This window comes from Grampus griseus (assembly GCF_964374135.1).
Source record: "Grampus griseus genome assembly, chromosome: 1".
NCBI classification, from domain to species: Eukaryota; Metazoa; Chordata; class Mammalia; order Artiodactyla; family Delphinidae; genus Grampus; species Grampus griseus.
In genome coordinates this window covers 156,954,985-156,972,740 of record NC_139017.1, presented here as the reverse complement: position 1 = coordinate 156,972,740, position 17,756 = coordinate 156,954,985, and the positions used below count along the sequence as shown (strand labels likewise).

General features: G+C 46.1%; 1 protein-coding gene across 1 annotated transcript in view; it reads right to left on the bottom strand.

Annotated features, from left to right (window-relative positions):
- Positions 1-654: 654 nt before the first annotated feature.
- The window catches only part of CSMD2 (CUB and Sushi multiple domains 2), a gene marked incomplete at both ends in the record, with an annotated part of 666,759 nt that continues 649,657 nt past the window's right edge, over positions 655-17,756 (bottom strand). The window contains 8 exon segments of the mRNA XM_082658204.1: positions 655-814; positions 998-1,136; positions 2,528-2,615; positions 4,473-4,585; positions 6,096-6,257; positions 7,472-7,534; positions 15,389-15,568; positions 16,144-16,255. Of these exon segments, the coding sequence (XP_082514330.1) occupies positions 655-814; positions 998-1,136; positions 2,528-2,615; positions 4,473-4,585; positions 6,096-6,257; positions 7,472-7,534; positions 15,389-15,568; positions 16,144-16,255 (1,017 nt within the window).

Here is a 17,756-nt window from a genome sequence, read left to right as displayed (position 1 = left end):
GAAAGGACTGAGGGCCCCCTTGAGAGGAAGGAATTCACCTCCAGACAGCCTTCGGGCTCTAGATTACAACCTCAGCTCCTGATGGAATTTCCAGCCTGCAGGCCTGCCCTGTGGACTCCAGACTTGCCAGCCTCACAATCCTGTGAGCTAATTCCTTAAAATAAATCTCTCTTCCTCTATATCTATATCTACAATACAAACATACACACAATATGTACATATATCTCTCTAGAGAGTTTATATATATATGTACATATATATATGTATGCATATATTGTGTATATATATGTATCTCTCTCTCTCTGGAGAGTTCTGACTAATACACTCTACTTGGATATTTTGCTGAGCCTAGTGGCTAAGAGCACAGCCTCTGGAGCTGCCTGCCTGGGATTGGATTCTGATCCTGCTTCTTATTAGCTGTGTGATCTTGGCCAAGTTAATTCCTTTCTCTGTGCCTCAGTTTTCCCATCTGTAAAAAGGGTGACAACAGTCTCCGACCCAGGTGTACGGAGGTGTCTGCCTCAGTGGCCAGCACAGGGCAGCACTGGGCACTCAGTCCCTCTCACACTGGACGTGTCTGTAGGGGTGTGTGTCTCACCAGCTGCCGGAGGTGGGGCTCTCAGTGGCGGTGACGAAGGCAGCCTGGCCTGGAGGCTATACCGCTGTACACACCGTGCTGACTGTGAGCTCCGCCTCGGTGGCCATGATGTCTGTGGGCTGGATGTTGCGGTCGTACATCGGGTTCTCAAACGTGGCCCGCACATTGGTGTTCTCGTGGCCAGCGTAGCCGTTGAACGGAACTTTGGGTCTTCTCCTGGGAATTAGAGAGCGTGACCAAGACGTCAAGAGAGGAGACTCGGGGCCCTAAGAGGAGAGGGAGGCTCTGTGTTCCCTTCAGAAGGTCACAGCTCGCCTGAGCCAGGAGGGCTCTGGGTGGGTCAGGGAAAGGGAGAGGGCCTGGCACCCGTCGTGCGACCCTCCTGTCCCTTCCCCGTACCTGTGCTTGTAGAGATAGAGCACAAAGCCCGCGATGATGAGCGCGATGAACGGCACGAGGATCGCGGCCGCCACCGAGCTGCTGTTGGAAGCAAAGTGGCGGCCGATGGACTCGGGGTCTGATTCCAGCAGCCTGAGGTCTGCAAAATCCCAGAGCAGAAACCTCAGGTCACAGACACAGCGGCCACCGTGGTGGGGCTTGGGGTGCTGGTCGGGGCCCCCCAGCTGCCTCCCCCATGCACTGGGCCATCCTCCCTGGAGAAGGGTGGTCAGTCCACACGAGCTGGTCAGGCCTGGGGAAGCCAGTCTGCGGGAGAACCTGAAACCGTGTCCCAGAATAAAACCTTAAAAGAGAGCAGCCCTTTAGAAGCTTCCAAACTTCTTTCGGCCATAGAAAGTTTATCCCATGAAACCTTACAAGGCAGCCGAAATATAAAGCACGTGCAGGTGGACCTGCTCTGGAGGGCGTGGTAGCGGTGCTGAAGCTCCGGCCGCCGAGGGTCTCCCTTCCTCCCCCCTCCCCCCTCGCGCCAGACTGGGAGCGCTCAGAAGACCACGGTGAGAGCCTCTGCCCCTGTCAGCGAACCGAGGGGTGAGGCTCCGCCGGGCCCACTGGCAGTCAGCCGTGAAGCCAGAAGAAGAACTCGGTTTCCTGAGGTCTCTCTGGTGTGTAAGGGGCCAGGGAACTGCCTTCAAGTCTTTGAAGGGCCGCTGTGTGGAAGAGGGAGTGCTTTTAGTCCAGGCAGCTAAGAGGATAGAGCTAGGAATAACTCCAGGGCAGGAGCAGGGCGGAGTGGGAAGCACAGGGAAGCGGGTTTCCGCTTACGCCAAGGAGGAGCTTTCTGAAGGTCAGAGCTGGGAGAAAACGCAGTGCACTGCCTTGGTAGACAGGGGGTCCCGGGGGACAGGGCAGTCAGCACCTGGGGTGTATCGAGCTGCCCATCAGGCACCCGGGCCTGCCTCCTGTCTCCCCCTGAACTGCTTCCCAGAAGCCAGGACCCCTCCCCACATTAGAGGCTCTGAGTCAAGGCCAGTCTCTGGAGTGAGGATGCCTGACACTGAGGATGCTTGGTCCAGGGTAAAGATGCCAGGGAGGAACTAGGGAAGGAAGCCTCCTTGATGCTTGGTTTTCCCATCTGTAAAATGAGGACAGCAATACCACCGTTCCGGGACTGAGACTGCCCTGAGAGCCCCACGTCGTAATGCTCAGGGGGTCCCGGGGATGCCCGAGGGCTGGCCAGATACTATTGTGGGACGCATCTGAGACCCAATGACCCTTAAGCTGGGGGCTTTCAACTCCAGGGCTGAGCATGAAACTGTTTGGCAAAAGTTGAGGGTATTATGTATTGCGCTTCCTTCTGGGGAGATATTACACAGCTTTTATCAAAATCTCAAAGGCGTCCCTGATCCAAAAGAGGCTAAGAGCCCCTCTTGGACTGTTGAACTTCACCAACCCCCTGCCCTCCATGCCAACATACAAGTTTCTCCGCCACCCGCACAAGCATACACTCCAGGGACAAATGCTAGTTACCAAGTCTTTGAAAGCCGAACTGCCCAAAGCCTTGGCCCTTGACAGCGCCTTGGTAAATGAAGGTGCCTCCGGAGAACTCTGGGGAGACCTGTGAGGGAGGGAGCAGACAGTGAGATGGGAGGCACGCCGGAGGGAGCTAGAGGTCCGGCCAGCCAGGCCGGAGACACGCCCACAGGCACACGGTGCCCACAGGCACACGGTGCCCACAGCTGGGCTCACCTGCCTGCCTGTCATCTCCACTGACAGCGGCTCTCTGCCCACCCCCAGGCAATGGCAAGGTGCTGGGGATGGGGCAGGGGCTCCAACTGCTGGTAGGAGGGAGGGAGACATTTTTGTTTCTACTGGTCGAATCACTTAATCTGTCGGTGCCTCAGTTCCTCATTTTAAAATGGGAACAAAAACAGTACTTATGTCATAGGGTTGCTCTGAAGCTTTATATGAGCGAATATAGGTAAAGCACTTAGAACACTTAATAGGCCCTGAGTAAATGTTAGCTATTATTATTGTGATGAAAAACTGAGTTTTAGAGCACCGCGGAGCAAACCAAACCATGATTAAAATGCATCTAGCAGATTGAACGTACTTTGGAAAGTTCGTCCCAGTTCCAATAGCTATTAATTTGGGGGCGGGTAGTTGGGGACATAACTCCTCCTGGCTGTCTCTGTACTTGCCTCTGTGATGCTCGTGTACCAGACACAGACACGCAAACTTGTGGGCTGGGGACTGCTCGGCCGAGGGCGTGCTTGCTTTGAGGATGCTTCTGCTACTGGGGTTCCTTCTGACTCATGCTCCATCCCCAGGTGCAGCTCTCTGTCTGTTGTGCTCTAGGCTGACCCCCCCTGCTGTCCCCCCAAACACACCCTGGGTGACAGAGAAGTGGGCCCGATTGCTGGCTGTAGTCCCAGGCAGCCCTTCCGGCTGTTCCTGGCCCTCCAGAGCGCCATTTACACGTAGCCCTTGGCCCGCACTCCAAGCTCCCAACTTTACCCTTGTTCTCTCCCCTCTGGCCATCCTCCCAGGACAACGGAGTCTGTTGTCCTGGCACAGCTTTTGGACTACTACTATTGACGCCAGCCAGGACCAGGATACACAAGGGGATCCGCAGAATACTCTCAAGAATCCCGAGGAACTAATCCCATGTACCAGCCCTGGAGAAGCCACTTGCTTCTCATGTGATTATCAGCAAAGTCACTCAACCCACAGCCCTCTACCAGCCAGTTTTGTCCGTGAGGATCCACCTTGACCCCTCAGCTCTCTGCTCCTCTGGCCCCATGACCTCTTCCTCCTTCCCACCCCTCCGCTTCTAGCTTCAATAATCCAAGACAGGGAAGCTGAGGATGTGACAGATGACTGCTCCACTACCCTGCCTGTGAGATTGGAAGGTATGGGCAGAGGAGAATCACTGCAGAACTTCCACCTGAAGAACGCCCTTGCATGGAACAAGTCTTTCCCACAAGAGAATGCAAGAGAGTTGTCTCCTTTCCCCCAGCTCCTGGTGTCTCAAGCTGTGCCAAGTCACCCACAACAGGCATCCTCAAACGTGAGAAGACGCTCAGGGTGCATCTGGGACTCACCACCTTCTCCCAGCTCCCACCACCACGTCGTGACCTTCAACTTGCTTGAATTTACTCATGTACTGCCAGCCTCCAATCTCTTGCTTCCTGCTTACACATCAGAACCTACTTCATCTCGCTCAGGTGCACTGACCTTTAGACTCTCAGCCTCCTGGCCCTTGCTATGTTTTCCTGTGCCCACTTCACTAGCAGATGAGGACTCCCTTGCTCCCAGTCCTGGCCCCAAAGAAACCCTCCTCCCAAGTTTCCATGTTGATCCAAAGAGTTTCCACTAACTTCTCCCCTCGTCCTCCCTACCAGTGATCTGGGAATCAGGGATGGGGCAAGGGCACAGGGAGGTCAAGGACTGAGTGAGGTTTTGCTGAACTTACATGCCCATCTAAGGCCCAGTGATCACCTTTGAACTTATTCACAAAGACCTCCACAGGCCCTGTAACCTGGTAAACTTGGAGGAGGAGATGGGAATCTTCTTTCTTGTAAATTCCTGGGAAAAGAAAGTTCAGAGGGTACACTTGAAAGATCCAGGAAGATTTCAAAACCCAAGTCTGTGGGTATGTGGGTGTGAGTGTCTGAGTGGGATTCCATGTGTAGATGTTGGTGTCTACATCCCATGTATAACTGGCGTTAGGTGAGTGTAGTGTGTCCTGGGTGTTTGTGCAGGCTGAGTGTGAGGATACACGAGAATGTACATATGTGTGTTAATAATCAACTGGATTATGACCTGTGGTTGTGCTCCTGTTTATACATGCATGTGTGAGAATAAAGGGAATTGGATTTTGTATATGTTACGGGGTCAGTTAATGCGTGGGTGTGTTTACAACTCAGTGGGTACAGGAATACATGAGGGCGTGTATATGGGAGTGTGTGAATGTGTTTAGGACTATGGCTTAGAGCCACTGAGTGAATACGAACGTTAGTTGTGTTTGTGTGTGTGTGCATGAATGAGTGGCTGTGACTACACCTGGGGTTGTGTATTCATGTGTACGGTCATTCACTCATGCATCCATCGTTCTACCCATCTATTCGAATAAACACTCGCTTTCTAAGATATTCAGTTTTTCTGATTATAGAAAATTTGAAAATCGGGGAAATTTTGGAAAATGCAGAGATGCATGAAGAAAGAAAATTCACTCCTGATCTCACTTCTGAGAAATAACCATTGTTAATATTTTGGTGTAATTACTTCCAATTTCCTTTCTTATGAATATAATTTTTTCCTTCAAAAACTGGAGTCCCATTTTAAATGCATTGTAGTAGGTGTATTTTCTCCCAAACTGGCATAATATTTTATCCGGCAGACATACTATAATTAATATATCCATTTCTTTTGAGACAATTTTGTATTCCCAGGTTTTATGTTATGGAAATAGCCCTGTAATGTGAACATTCTTTATTGGTAAATGTTTGATTCCCTCTATAACTATTTCTTATGATAAAATTTCGTAGAAGTGTAATTAATGGGGTCAGTCATTTTCACGGCTCTTGATACAAGTTGCCAAATTATTTTCTAGAACTATACTATTTTATACTTTGACCAGCACTGCCTTAGTACCTTCACTGGGCTGGCACCAGAGTTTATTGCTTAATAAAATCTTAGTGGGATAAGTGGAAAGTGACATTTTATGTTTACTGTTTTTTGATTATTGCGAAAAATGTTTTTTCCATTTGTTTATTAACTGTCTGTACTTTGGCTTCTGGGAGTTCTCTGCCCCTATTTTTGGTTCAGTTTTTAGGGATATACATCTCCTTTTTCTTTATTTGTAAGAGTTCTTTGTATGTTCAATTTGTTAATGTTTGTCATCTAACCATTTCCCTTTAGTCTGTGGTGCTTTTATCATGTAAACAAAGATGAATAGACACTTCCTCTCCCCCTGCCTACCAGACTAGCCCTGCAAGATAGTACAAGGAAGTGACAGTAGACTCGTTCTTGGGAAGAGCGTGTGCCCATCACCCACACCACCCACAGGCTTCCCCAGAGCTGGCCTGCCCCTTACCAGCCAAGTGCAGCTCCACGCCGCTGTGGTCAATCATGGTGGCGTTGACCTTGCTGTTGATGACCTGGAAACCGGTCACTCTGAGCATGGCTGGCTGCTTCTTCCCCTGGTACTCATAGGTCCCTTTCCATAGGGAATTCTTTGCAAAAACATCCCCAGGAACTAGAGGAATTGAGAAACAGATGTGAGAGGGGCTTTCACGTGTGCTGGTGGAATTGAGCCCACCTGATGACTGACCCCAGTTCACTCCCTGAGATTGTTTTCCCCAACATCAAACACGCAGGAGGTGGTGGAGTGTTCTGGCCTCCTTGTGATGCTCTGTGTCTCAGAGTGGATGGGTGGAGGGAAAGAGAGAGAGAGAAAAAGTGGATAGAGAAAAAAGAGAACATGAGGGGATGGGGGAATGAACTAGAAGAAAGAGGAAAATAAAAGGAGGGAAGGGGTTGAAAAGATGGAGAAAGAGAAAAAGAGAGGAGAGAAAACCAATGTCATAAAATAGGAACATGGACTAATGGGGTCAGGCAGATCTGGAGTCTCATTTTGGCTATCAATGATCAGTTGTTTGATTACATACAAGAGTCTCCACTTTCTCACCTGTGTAGGCCACATCTGTACTTCTGTAAATGGGGCTGTCCTGCTTATCTCGTCAGGGGCTAAATGATTGTATGTCACATGATGTTGGGCACATAATGAACGATAGCAACCCAAATTGTTATTTATCCTTATAATAATTTTCTACAGAGAGTATTATGAGCCTTATTTTAACAAAAGGTAAACTGAAGCTCCAGAGGTGAAGTTTCTTTGTCCAAGGACACAGCTGGTCAGTGACCAAAATGGAACTTTAATTGAGTTTGATGTCAAATCTAGTTTTCTTTCTTGTATAACACACATGCTAATATGGTAAATAAAAGTATAAGGTTCAAAAAAGGATATGATAGTCTAGAATAATTTTGCATTGGTCAGGCCATACCTCAGTTCTGTGCCCAGTTCTGGACATCACACTTTGAAAGACACGATACCTGTCTTAAAAATGTAACCATTTCCAGCAAGCTCCCTAGGCAGGACCTGGGTGTATGTGTCTGACCACACACTGGCCAGCCCTGTGCCAGAAGAGGTTGGCTCCAGAGCTTGAAGCTCTGGACATGTTTCTAGAAGGCTTTGGCTCTCAATTCCGGATGCAGTTCCTGCTTCCTTCAAGCTCACTTCCTCCTGAGGTCTGCCTGGGGTTGGGAGGTGGGTGGGGAAATCTGTTCGGCTCTATAGACTGTTTTCACACCCCCCTATTGGGTACACAGAAACTCATGTGCATGTTTCTGGGTAAGTAGGTGAAGGAAGCTATACCAGTTTCTTGAGCCAAAGCTCTAGAGCATACCTACCTGAAGCTTGAGTGAGCGGAGGCTCCCGGGCAGTGTTGATGGGTCTCCCACTGGGCCGGACCTCTGCTGGGGAAAGAGGATGGAAGAAAACAGGTTCACCCTCTGGTCTATGTTCTATTGGAAAAATAACGGTCAGCTCTCTGACATTAGGTCAGTGGGTTCTTTGAGATCTTGCTTTGGACTTATCCTCTTAGACCCGGAGGTGGGCTACTTTGTCTGGTGAGATGTAAAGAGTTTAAAGGAAATCCATTTACCAATTATAGTCATTGAAATATTAAGCAAAAAGTTAGAATATAGCTATATATGTGATTTTTTATTACTGCATTAAAAACAGGACCTAGTAGTAGGTCCAGTAACTATTCTAATCTTGAAGTAGTCAGGAACATAAACAACATTTCTTTCTTTTTTTTGTCCATGCCACACGGCATGCAGGATCTTAGTTCCCTGATCAGGGATTGAACCTGTGTCCCCTGCAGTGGAAGCGCAGAGTCCTACCTACTGTACCGCCAGGGAATTCCCAACAACATTTCGTGACATCCATAACTATTGTAGTGTAATGTGGAAATCTCTGCAGTTTCTACTGGTGACAAATTTATAGGTATTGCTAACACTACTACAAGTTTTTGTCTATATCCTAAATTAAAGAAATGCTAAATTTCAGTAAGAGGTAAAGGAAAACAAAGATGTCTATTTCCCATCCTAGCACACAGATCTGCTGAATGCCACTACTGAGGACCCTTGGTTGAAGGGCCTCTGCTCTCCTCCCAGAGGTCTGGCACAAAGGACGGCCTTCCGCCAGTCAAGAGTGAAGTGCCTAAGTTCTAGTAAGGGTCTCAGTGGTGTGCTTCCCTCCCCTGGAGTCAGGATATGAAGACAGGGAAGCCCTCACAGGCAAAGGCAAAGGAGAAGGCTTTGGGCCTGAGCCCGACAGCCTAGGTTCCGGTCCCAGCAGTGCTACTTAGTGATTGTGTGACCTCAACTAGTCACGTCACCACTCAGAGTCTTGTCTCCTCATCTGAAACATGGGAAAATACTGAAACATATCTCACAGGTTTATGCTGAATAAATGTGGTTATGAACGTGAAAGTCACAGTCAATAAATATTAATGTCTTTTCTTCTTTTGCAGAGAAACAACAGAAATATCTGTCTTGTTGCTAAGTAAAGGGGGGGACTCCCCCTACTGTCTCCAACTCTGAGGTCAGCTTATGTTCGCGTGTACAGAAGGCTGTGGACATATTTTCCAAGTGACTCCATGAAGGCACACCTCTGAACAAAAGGCCTTTATTGTCTTAGGTTTTATAAGATGAAGGGAGCAAAGAGGGAGAAAGCATTTTATGTGCCAGACACTGTGCTAGGCACTTTATTCATGTCATTTCATTTACTCCTTCTCTCAGAACTGTGAGGTAGACATTGTTGTCTTCATTTAATAGAAGAGAAACTTGTTAGAGGCAGAGAGGTGAAGGGACTTACCCAGGGTCTTATAGTAAGGGGTGGAGTTGAGATTCAACTGCATCTAAAGCATTTTGTATTTTTAAATGCAAGTACCTATTATAGCTTAAAAAAATACTTAAGAATAAATGTAAACAAGGAAGTGCAAGACTGTACATTGAAAATTACAAACCGTCACTGAAAGAAATTAAAGATCTAAATAAATGGAAAGATATCCCATGCTCATGGCTTGGAAGACTTAATATTGTTCAAATGGCAATACTCCCCAGATGGACCTACAGATTCAACACCACCCTGATCAAAATCCCAGCTGCCTGTCTGCAGAAACTGACAACCCATTCCTAAAATTCATATAGAAATAAAAGAGGCCCAGAATAGCCAAAACAATCTTGCAAAAGAGGAGCAAAAAGGAGGACTTAGACTTCCCAACTTCAAAACTTGCTGCAAAGCTACAGTAATCAGGACTGGGTGGTAATGGTATAAGGACAGTCATACGGATCAGTGGAATAAAACTGAGGATCCTAATGTAAGCTCACACATTTGTGGTCAAATGGTCCTTGAAAAGGGTGCCAAGACAATCCAATGAGGGGAGAATAGTCTTTTCAACAAATGGTGCTGGGACAGTTGGATATCCGCATGCAATAGCATGAATTTGGACCCCAAAACTCTTAGAAGAAAACACAGGTACAAATCTTTGTGACCTTGGATTAGGCAATGGTTTCTTTTTTTTTTTTTTTTTTTTTGCAGTACGCGGGCCTCTCACTGTTGTGGCCTCTCCCGTTGCAGAGCACAGGCTCCGGACGCGCAGGCTCAGCGGCCATGGCTCATGGGCCCAGCTGCTCCGCGGCATGTGGGATCTTCCCAGACCGGGGCACGAACCCGTGTCCCCTGCATCGACAGGCGGACTCTCAACCACTGCGCCACCAGGGAAGCCCCAGGCAATGGTTTCTTAAATATGATAGTAAAAGCACAAGTAAACCTATAAAATATAGATAAATTGGAGTTCATCAAAATTAAAAGCTTCTGTGTTTAAAAAGACACCAACAGGAAAGTGTAAAGATCCAAACTCATCAGATCACATACATTAAATATGTGCAGTTTTTGTATATCAATTATATCTCAATAGGGCTGTAAAAAAATCCACACCTAAAAAAAAAAAAGAAAAAAATTAACAGGATAAAATGGAGCTTAAATTTTAGGTGATGAATGAAATAAAAAAGAAAGTACTGTAAATTTAAAAAAAAAAGGCAGTGAAAAGACAACCCACAGAATGGGGGAAATATTTGAAAATCATGCCTCTGATAAGGGTCTTTTTTTTTTTTTTTTTTTTTTGCGGTATGCGGGCCTCTCACTGCTGTGGCCTCTCCCGTTGCGGAGCACAGGCTCCAGACGCGCAGGCTCAGCGGCCATGGCTCACGGGCCCAGCCGCTCCGCGGCATGTGGGATCTTCCCGGACCGGGGCACGAACCCGTGTCCCCTGCATCGGCAGGCAGACTCTCAACCACTGCACCACCAGGGAAGCCCTGATAAGGGTCTTATATTCTAGATATGTAAAGAACAGTTGAAGGGACTCTGGACCAAGATGGCAACATAGGAGGCTCCTGAATGCCCCTCCTCCCACGGATACACTGAATGTGCAGAAGAAAACAGATCAACTCTCTGCGAGAGAAATCCGGAGAGTAGCTGAGTGACACCTACACATTGGGTGACTGAGAAAATACCCACATCACAACAGGTAGGAAGGGCTGAGACACATTCTTGAAATAAACCCCACACCTGGCACGGCACCATACAATCAGGAGGGACTCCCAACTCCCAGCTTTTCCCTGAGAGTGTTGAGTTTGTACCACACGTCTAGCACCCTGACCTTTAAGGATGCCATCTGAGGGATGGGTGCCCAAATCACCTAGCTCTGAAGGCCAATGGGGCTTGGGGCTTGTGTTCATGAGTTCCACAGGACTACAGCAAACAAGGAAGCAGTTTTTAAATGGACACAGTAGAAACCCCTGTGGCTATATATATACCTGGTCTCACACTGAGGGAGCAGGTAAAAATGCACACCTCCCAGTTTCTCCCTGGAAGGGGTCTGACTGCATACTTTTCCAACTGTTGCCTGAGAGTCTGCTTCTAATCAGCCTGCATCTAGGTGCTGACCTCTGTGGGACACTGATGGGTCTTGGTACACCCTCAACTACTGGGAGCCACTAGGAATAAAGACGACAGCTTGGACAATCACAAAGGTTTGGGAGGCACCAGGAGATTGGGCTGCACTGACTGGTAAGCTTCATTGCCTAAACGAGGCCGGTCGGTCTGTGAAGACTGGGTGGGAGAGCTGCCTGTTTTATCTAATGAGTAGAAACCAACACAGAGAATCAGGGAAAGTGAATCAACAAGGGAAAATGTTCCAAACCAAATAATAAGATAAATCTCCAGAAACGGATCCTAATGAAATAGTGGTAAGTGATTGACCCAATAGAGAGTTCAAAATAATGGTCATAAAGATGCTCACTGAGGTCAGGAAAGCAACGCACAAAGCAAGAATTTCAACACAGAGACAATATTTTAAAAGTACCAGATGGAAACCATAGAGCTGAAAATATAATAATTGACCTGGAAAATTCAATAGAGGGGTTAAACAGCAGGGGTTTAAGTGGAAGTGAGAATCTAACATAAAAACACATGAAAGTATAAAACTCATTGGTAAAGATAAATATATGATTAAATTCAGAATACTCTAATATTGTAATGTTAGTGGGTAAATCACTTGTAACTCTAGTATAAAGGTTAAGAGACAAAAATGGTAACAATAACTACAATAATTTTTAATGGATATACAATATAAAAGATGTAAATTGTGACATCAAACACATAAAACGTGGGGGACTGTAAAAACACGGAGCTTTTGTATGCATTCCAAGTTAGGTTGCTATCAGCTTAAAAAAAGACTGTTGTAAATATGTGTTATGTAAGCTTCGTGAAAAACACAAAGCATAACCTACAGTAGATATACAAAATATAAAGTGTGAGGAATCAAAACATTGCCCTTGTACCAAAGTCAGACAAGGACACTTCAAGAAAAGGCAATTCCAAGCCTGTATCCCTGATGAACATACACGCAAACCTCCTCAAGAAAATACTAGCAAACCAAATGAACTGTACATGAAGAGGATCATACACCGTGATCAAGTGGGATTTATTCCTGGGATGAAAGGATGGTTCAATATACACAAACCGATAAATGTGATACTTGCGCACTGTTCGTAGGAATGTAACAGTGTGGCGGTTCCTTCAAGAATTAAAAATAGATAATGTGTAATCATAAATGTAAAGGATCAATAGTCAAATCTAATGTATAATTATGCAAAGGAATAATACGAAAGTTTTAAAAGCTGGACTGCTGTTAGAGGAGCAGACATGAATAGTAGATATTCTCTGTAATGAAGAAAATAATAATGTAAACCAGTACAAGGATATTTTTATTCTACAAAAAAAAGAATTAAAAATAGAAATACCATATGATCCAGCAATTCCATTTCTATATATCCAAAGGAAGTGAAATCTCTGTCTTGAAGAGATGTTCACTGCAGCATTATTCACAATAGCCAAACTATGGAAACAAACGAAGTGTCCATTGATGGATGAGTGGATAAAGAAAATGTGGTGTATACATACAATGGAATATTACTCAGCCTTAAAAAGAAGGAAATCCTGCCATCTGTGATAACATGGATGAATTTGGAGGACATTATGCCAAGTGAAATAAGCCAGACAGAGAAAGACAAATATTGCATGCTACTACTTACATGTGGAATCTAAAAGTCAAATTTATAAAAAGAGAGTAGAATAGTGGTTGTCAGGGGCTGGGGGGAGGGGGAGATAGGGAGAGGCTGGTAAAAGGATACAAGCTCTCAATTATAAGATGTATATGTATAACATGGTAACTATAGTAGATAATACTGCATTGTATAATTGAAATTTGCTGAGAGAGTAGAACTCGTGTGCTCTCATCAAAAAAAAAAAAGATAAATACGTGAGGTGATGGATGTGTTAACTTGATAGTGGGAATCCTTTCACAATGTATATCAAATTATCATGTTGTATACTTTAAATATATTTCAATTTGTTTGTCAATTATACCTCAATAAAGCTGGAAAAAAGAAATCAACAGGACATAAAGGAGTTCTTACAACTCAAAAATAAAAAGACAAATAGCCCAATTAAAAAATGGGCAAAGGATCTGAATAGACTTTTCTCCAAGGAAGATACACAAATGGCCAATAAACAAATGAAAAGATGCTCCACATTAGTAGTCATTAGGGAAATGTAAACGAAAACCACAATGTAATACTACTTTATACCCACTTAGGATGGCTATACCCAAAAAGCTGGACAAGGGCTTCCCTGGTGGCGCAGTGGTTGAGAGTCCGCCTGCCGATGCAGGGGACACGGGTTCGTGCCCCGGTCCGGGAAGATCCCACATGCCGTGGAGCAGCTAGGCCCGTGAGCCATGGTCGCTGAGCCTGCGCGTCCGGAGCCTGTGCTCCGCAACGGGAGAGGCCACAGCAGTGAGAGGCCCGCGTACCGCAAAAAAAAAAAAAAAAAAAAAAAAAAAAAAATAAGCTGGACAATAACAAGTGCTGGCAAGGATGATGTAGAGAAATTAGACACCTGGTGCATTGCTGGTGGGAATGTAAAGTAAATGTAAAGGCACTTTGCAAAATGCTTCCTTACACTGTTAAACATTGAGTTATTCTATTCCTGGATATATACCTAAGAGAACTGAAAACATATATCCAAACAGAACATGTACATTTATGTTCAAAGTAGCATTATTCATAATGGCCCCAAAGTGGAAACAACTGAAATGTTCATCAATGAACAAATGGATAAACAAAAGGTGGTATATCCATCAATAGAATATTATTCAGGCATAAAAAAGAATGAAGTAATAACACGTTACAACATGGATGAACCTCGAAAAACTTATGCTAAGTGAAATAATCCAGACACAAAAGGACAGATATCATGTGATTCCACTAACATGAGGTACCTAGAATCAGCAAATTCATAGATATAGGAAATACAATAGAGGTTATTAGGAGCTGGAGAGTAAGGGGAATGGAAAGTTATTGTTTAATGGGTACAAGTTCTTGTTTGGGACGATGAGAAGATTCTGGAAATGGATAGTGGTGATGGTTGCACAATATTGTGAATGTACTTAATGCCATTGAATTGCACACTTTAAAATGGTTAAAATGGTAACTATTATGTTTTGTATATTTTACCACAATTAAAAGTTAAATGTACTCTAAACAAGAAAAATTATACCACTACCATTTGTGGAACACAAATATTACTTTCCCTAAGTAAAAGAAATTTACAACAATTCATACAATGAAAATACATCATTAAATTCTAGCTCTGATAAAGGCTCTGAACCTGAAGCCTTCTCTCTCTGAGGGGCAGGACAGCAGAGTACTTAAGAGCATGGATTCTGAAGTTAGACCTGCAGGGTTTGAATCTCAGCTCTCTCCCTTTACCAGCTGGTGACCTTGGGGCAGTTACTTAACCTCTCTGTGTGTCAGTTTCCTCATATATTAAATGAGGATACGAGTAACACCTGCCTCATAGGATGACTGCAAGGATTGAGTTAGTACACGAAGTACTTAGAACAATACCCGGAATGTGGTGAGGTGAGGTCAGCACCCGTAAGAGACATCTTACTGAATGCCATCCTAGCACCAAACCCATCCTTTATCCTTGCTGGATTCTTTACTTAAGACTGGACTCAGATTACCTTCTCCAGGAAGCCTTCTCTGATTCTCCCCTCCCCCTTAGGCTGAATTAGTGCCTTTTCCAGCATCCCCACAGCATTCAGTGCATCTCTGTGTTCCTGAAGGTACTGTTATATCTGATAATGTGTGTGTCTTCCACAGCTGAATGTGAGCTCCTTTAGGGCAGGGTTTGTGTCTTTCACCTCCCCATCCCCCATGCCCAGCACAGCCACGCACAGTGATAATGCTCAATAAATAGAGAAGGAATGAATGAAGAAGAGGGGGAGGGAGGTGTAAGACGTTGCGGTAACCCGGAGGGATCTGTGAGTGGGTACTGTTTTATCAGGGTTATGATAGGCATATATGCATAACGTGTTATTCCCGTTTAGTGGGACACAGAGCTTTTCTCCGTCTGACGATTAAGTGTAATCCTTAGACTACCGTATCCTTAGCGCTGGGCAGAGTGTTTAAGCTCATGCAGAAGGTAGCAAGGTGAAACTTGGGATGGCGTCACTCTGTGCTCCTTAGACTACTCTGGTTTTATCTCCTAGACTCAACACCTCAGAAGACCAGAAGCAGCCTCCAGCTTCCGGAAATTACATTTCTTTCTTCTCTTTGGCCCTCTTTCACTCAAGCTCAGCTGTCCCCTTTGGCCCCCCACCCTGGAGAAGCTCACCGAGGGGGCACACTCACCCAGGCAGACGGGTGGTTTGCCTGTCCAGCTGCCATCTGCTTTGCATGTGCGGTGCTCGGAGCCGCCCCTGAGGGAGAAGCCCTCCTGGCAGGAATAGATGAGCGTGTAGCCCATGGAGGGCAAGTCCAGGGCCCCAACGTTGGCATGGGTCGGCATCTCTGGCTGCTTGCAGTGGTGGGCTGGATGACAGGGAAGACGCTGCTGGGAGATGAGGGTCTCCAGGAGGCCTCTCCACCACTCCCCTGCTCCTTGATGGGCCACCCGCTTCCTTTCCCTTATGGGCCCCTTTCAGGTCCAGCATCCCCTTCCCAGCCCCAGCCCCACCCCAGCCTTGATGTCTATACGAGAGGCCAAGATGGAGATCGTGGGGATATTGGCTCAGTCAACCCTGGGGGAACCTAAACCTGCAGTAATTTTCCTGAGGGAAAAGGAGTAATTATGGTCAAAAGCCTGAAACCTTCCATCCTGAGGGCAGGCCTTGTAGTTGTTAGTATTTGCTGCCATGGGAAACTTCTTTCTTTTTCTTTGAGAAGGTATAGGAATTGCCTTCTAATATCAGAAAGGCTTCTGTGTGTAAATATCTTCTGTGGGGCTCCAAGGGGTAAGGAGTACAAAGAGACCAATACTGGTCCCAATGAGGAGTTGTGAGCTCTCTGTCATTCAGAGCACTCAAGCATCTCCTAGATGCCCAGCTGGGGGAGATTATGAGTTGCCAGGAGGAGTTGTCTGGGCTGTAGGCGAAATTTCCACTCACAGACACAGTCGGGCGGGGTTCCGCTCCAGGTCAGGTTGGGAAGACAGGTCCTGGTGGTGGAGCCCTGGAGCAGGTAACCTTTCTGACAACGGAAGAGCACGGTGCTTCCAACCTGCGGCCAGGACGAAGTTCCCACAATCACCTTCCATCCAGCGACGCTTCACACTTGTCATCTGACTGCTTACTTTCCCACGACATTACTCCTACCCACCCTTCTGTTTCTCTGCCTGATTAAATCTTATTTATCCCTTGAGGCAGCTTACATTACGCCTCTTCCACAAGGCCTCACCCAATTCCCTGGGCCAGATCAACACTCTCATGGGATATATCATATTCTGCTGCGGGGGGCTGAGTGTCTGACCCAGAATCAGAAGACCCTGGGCGTGAGTTGTGGTATCTACACTTACTCACTGGATGCCAGGCTGCACGAAACCCTCTACACCTTAGCCTTCCTGTGTAGAGTTGAGATGAGCAGCCCTGCCACACTGCACTGGAATGTCACGACACTGAAATGTGAGGGTAGATTTGAAAGCATTTTATGAAGTGTGAAGAAGTGTGCAAAGTAGAATATTCCTGTGTGTGTCTCTTCCCTCCATGAACCTATACATTCTTTTAGGACATGTCCCCTATAAAATCTGGAGCTACGCTTTGTAAAAAATCTCTTGAGCAGAATTGCTACCCTCCCTGCATCCCTCCCTCTGCTCCACTGGCCCCTCACCGTCTGACCTGACATTCCCTGCAGCCACCAGCTCCATCTCTCCATCTCTAATCCGTGCGGCACCATGCTGCCAGATGAGCTTCCGAAACTGCAACTCGGATCACACTATTTCCCAGCTCAAAACACTCACGTGTCTCTACTACCTCTGGGAGCAAACTGAAACGCAAGGTGAAACCTAATTTCCACTCCCTTCCTCCACGCCCATCACCTCGTTCAGCAAATGGTATCCCTATCCACCCAGTTGTGCAAGTCAAAAACTTCAAGTCGTCCTCGATTCCTCCCTTTCCTTCAACCCCTCCATTCAATCCTTCAAGAAGTCTTCTTGGTTCTACCAACAAAATACCTCCCGACCCCTTCACGTCTCTCTATGTCCACTGTCGCTACCCTGGCTCAGTCCCACCCTCATCTTTCTCTCAAGATGCTGCAATAATATCCTATTTGTCTAAGTGCTTCCATTCTTAACCCCTATTGTTCATCCTCTCCTCAGGGTCCTGAGTGATAGTTCAAATGATGGATCAGATTAAGTCACCTTCAAATGGTTTCCTATGGCATTTAGAATAAAATCCAAAATGCTTATCATGGTCTCAAGGCCCTATATGACCCGGTCCATGCCCTTCTCTTTTCAAAATTTATTATGTGATATTAGGTGCATAGAAAAGAATATATGGCACATATACAGACGTGAATCATCATAATATACTGGACACCTTCAGTGGAGCCCACCACTCAACCTAAGGGTTAGAACATCATTGACATGTTTGTCATCTGCGTGCTCCTTCCCTGCCCTGTTCCTCAGCTCCCCTCGGTGAAAACCAGTCTCTTGAATTTTGTGCGTTTTTTTTTTTTCCCCCCCTGGTACGCGGGCCTCTCACTGTTGTGGCCTCTCCCGTTGTGG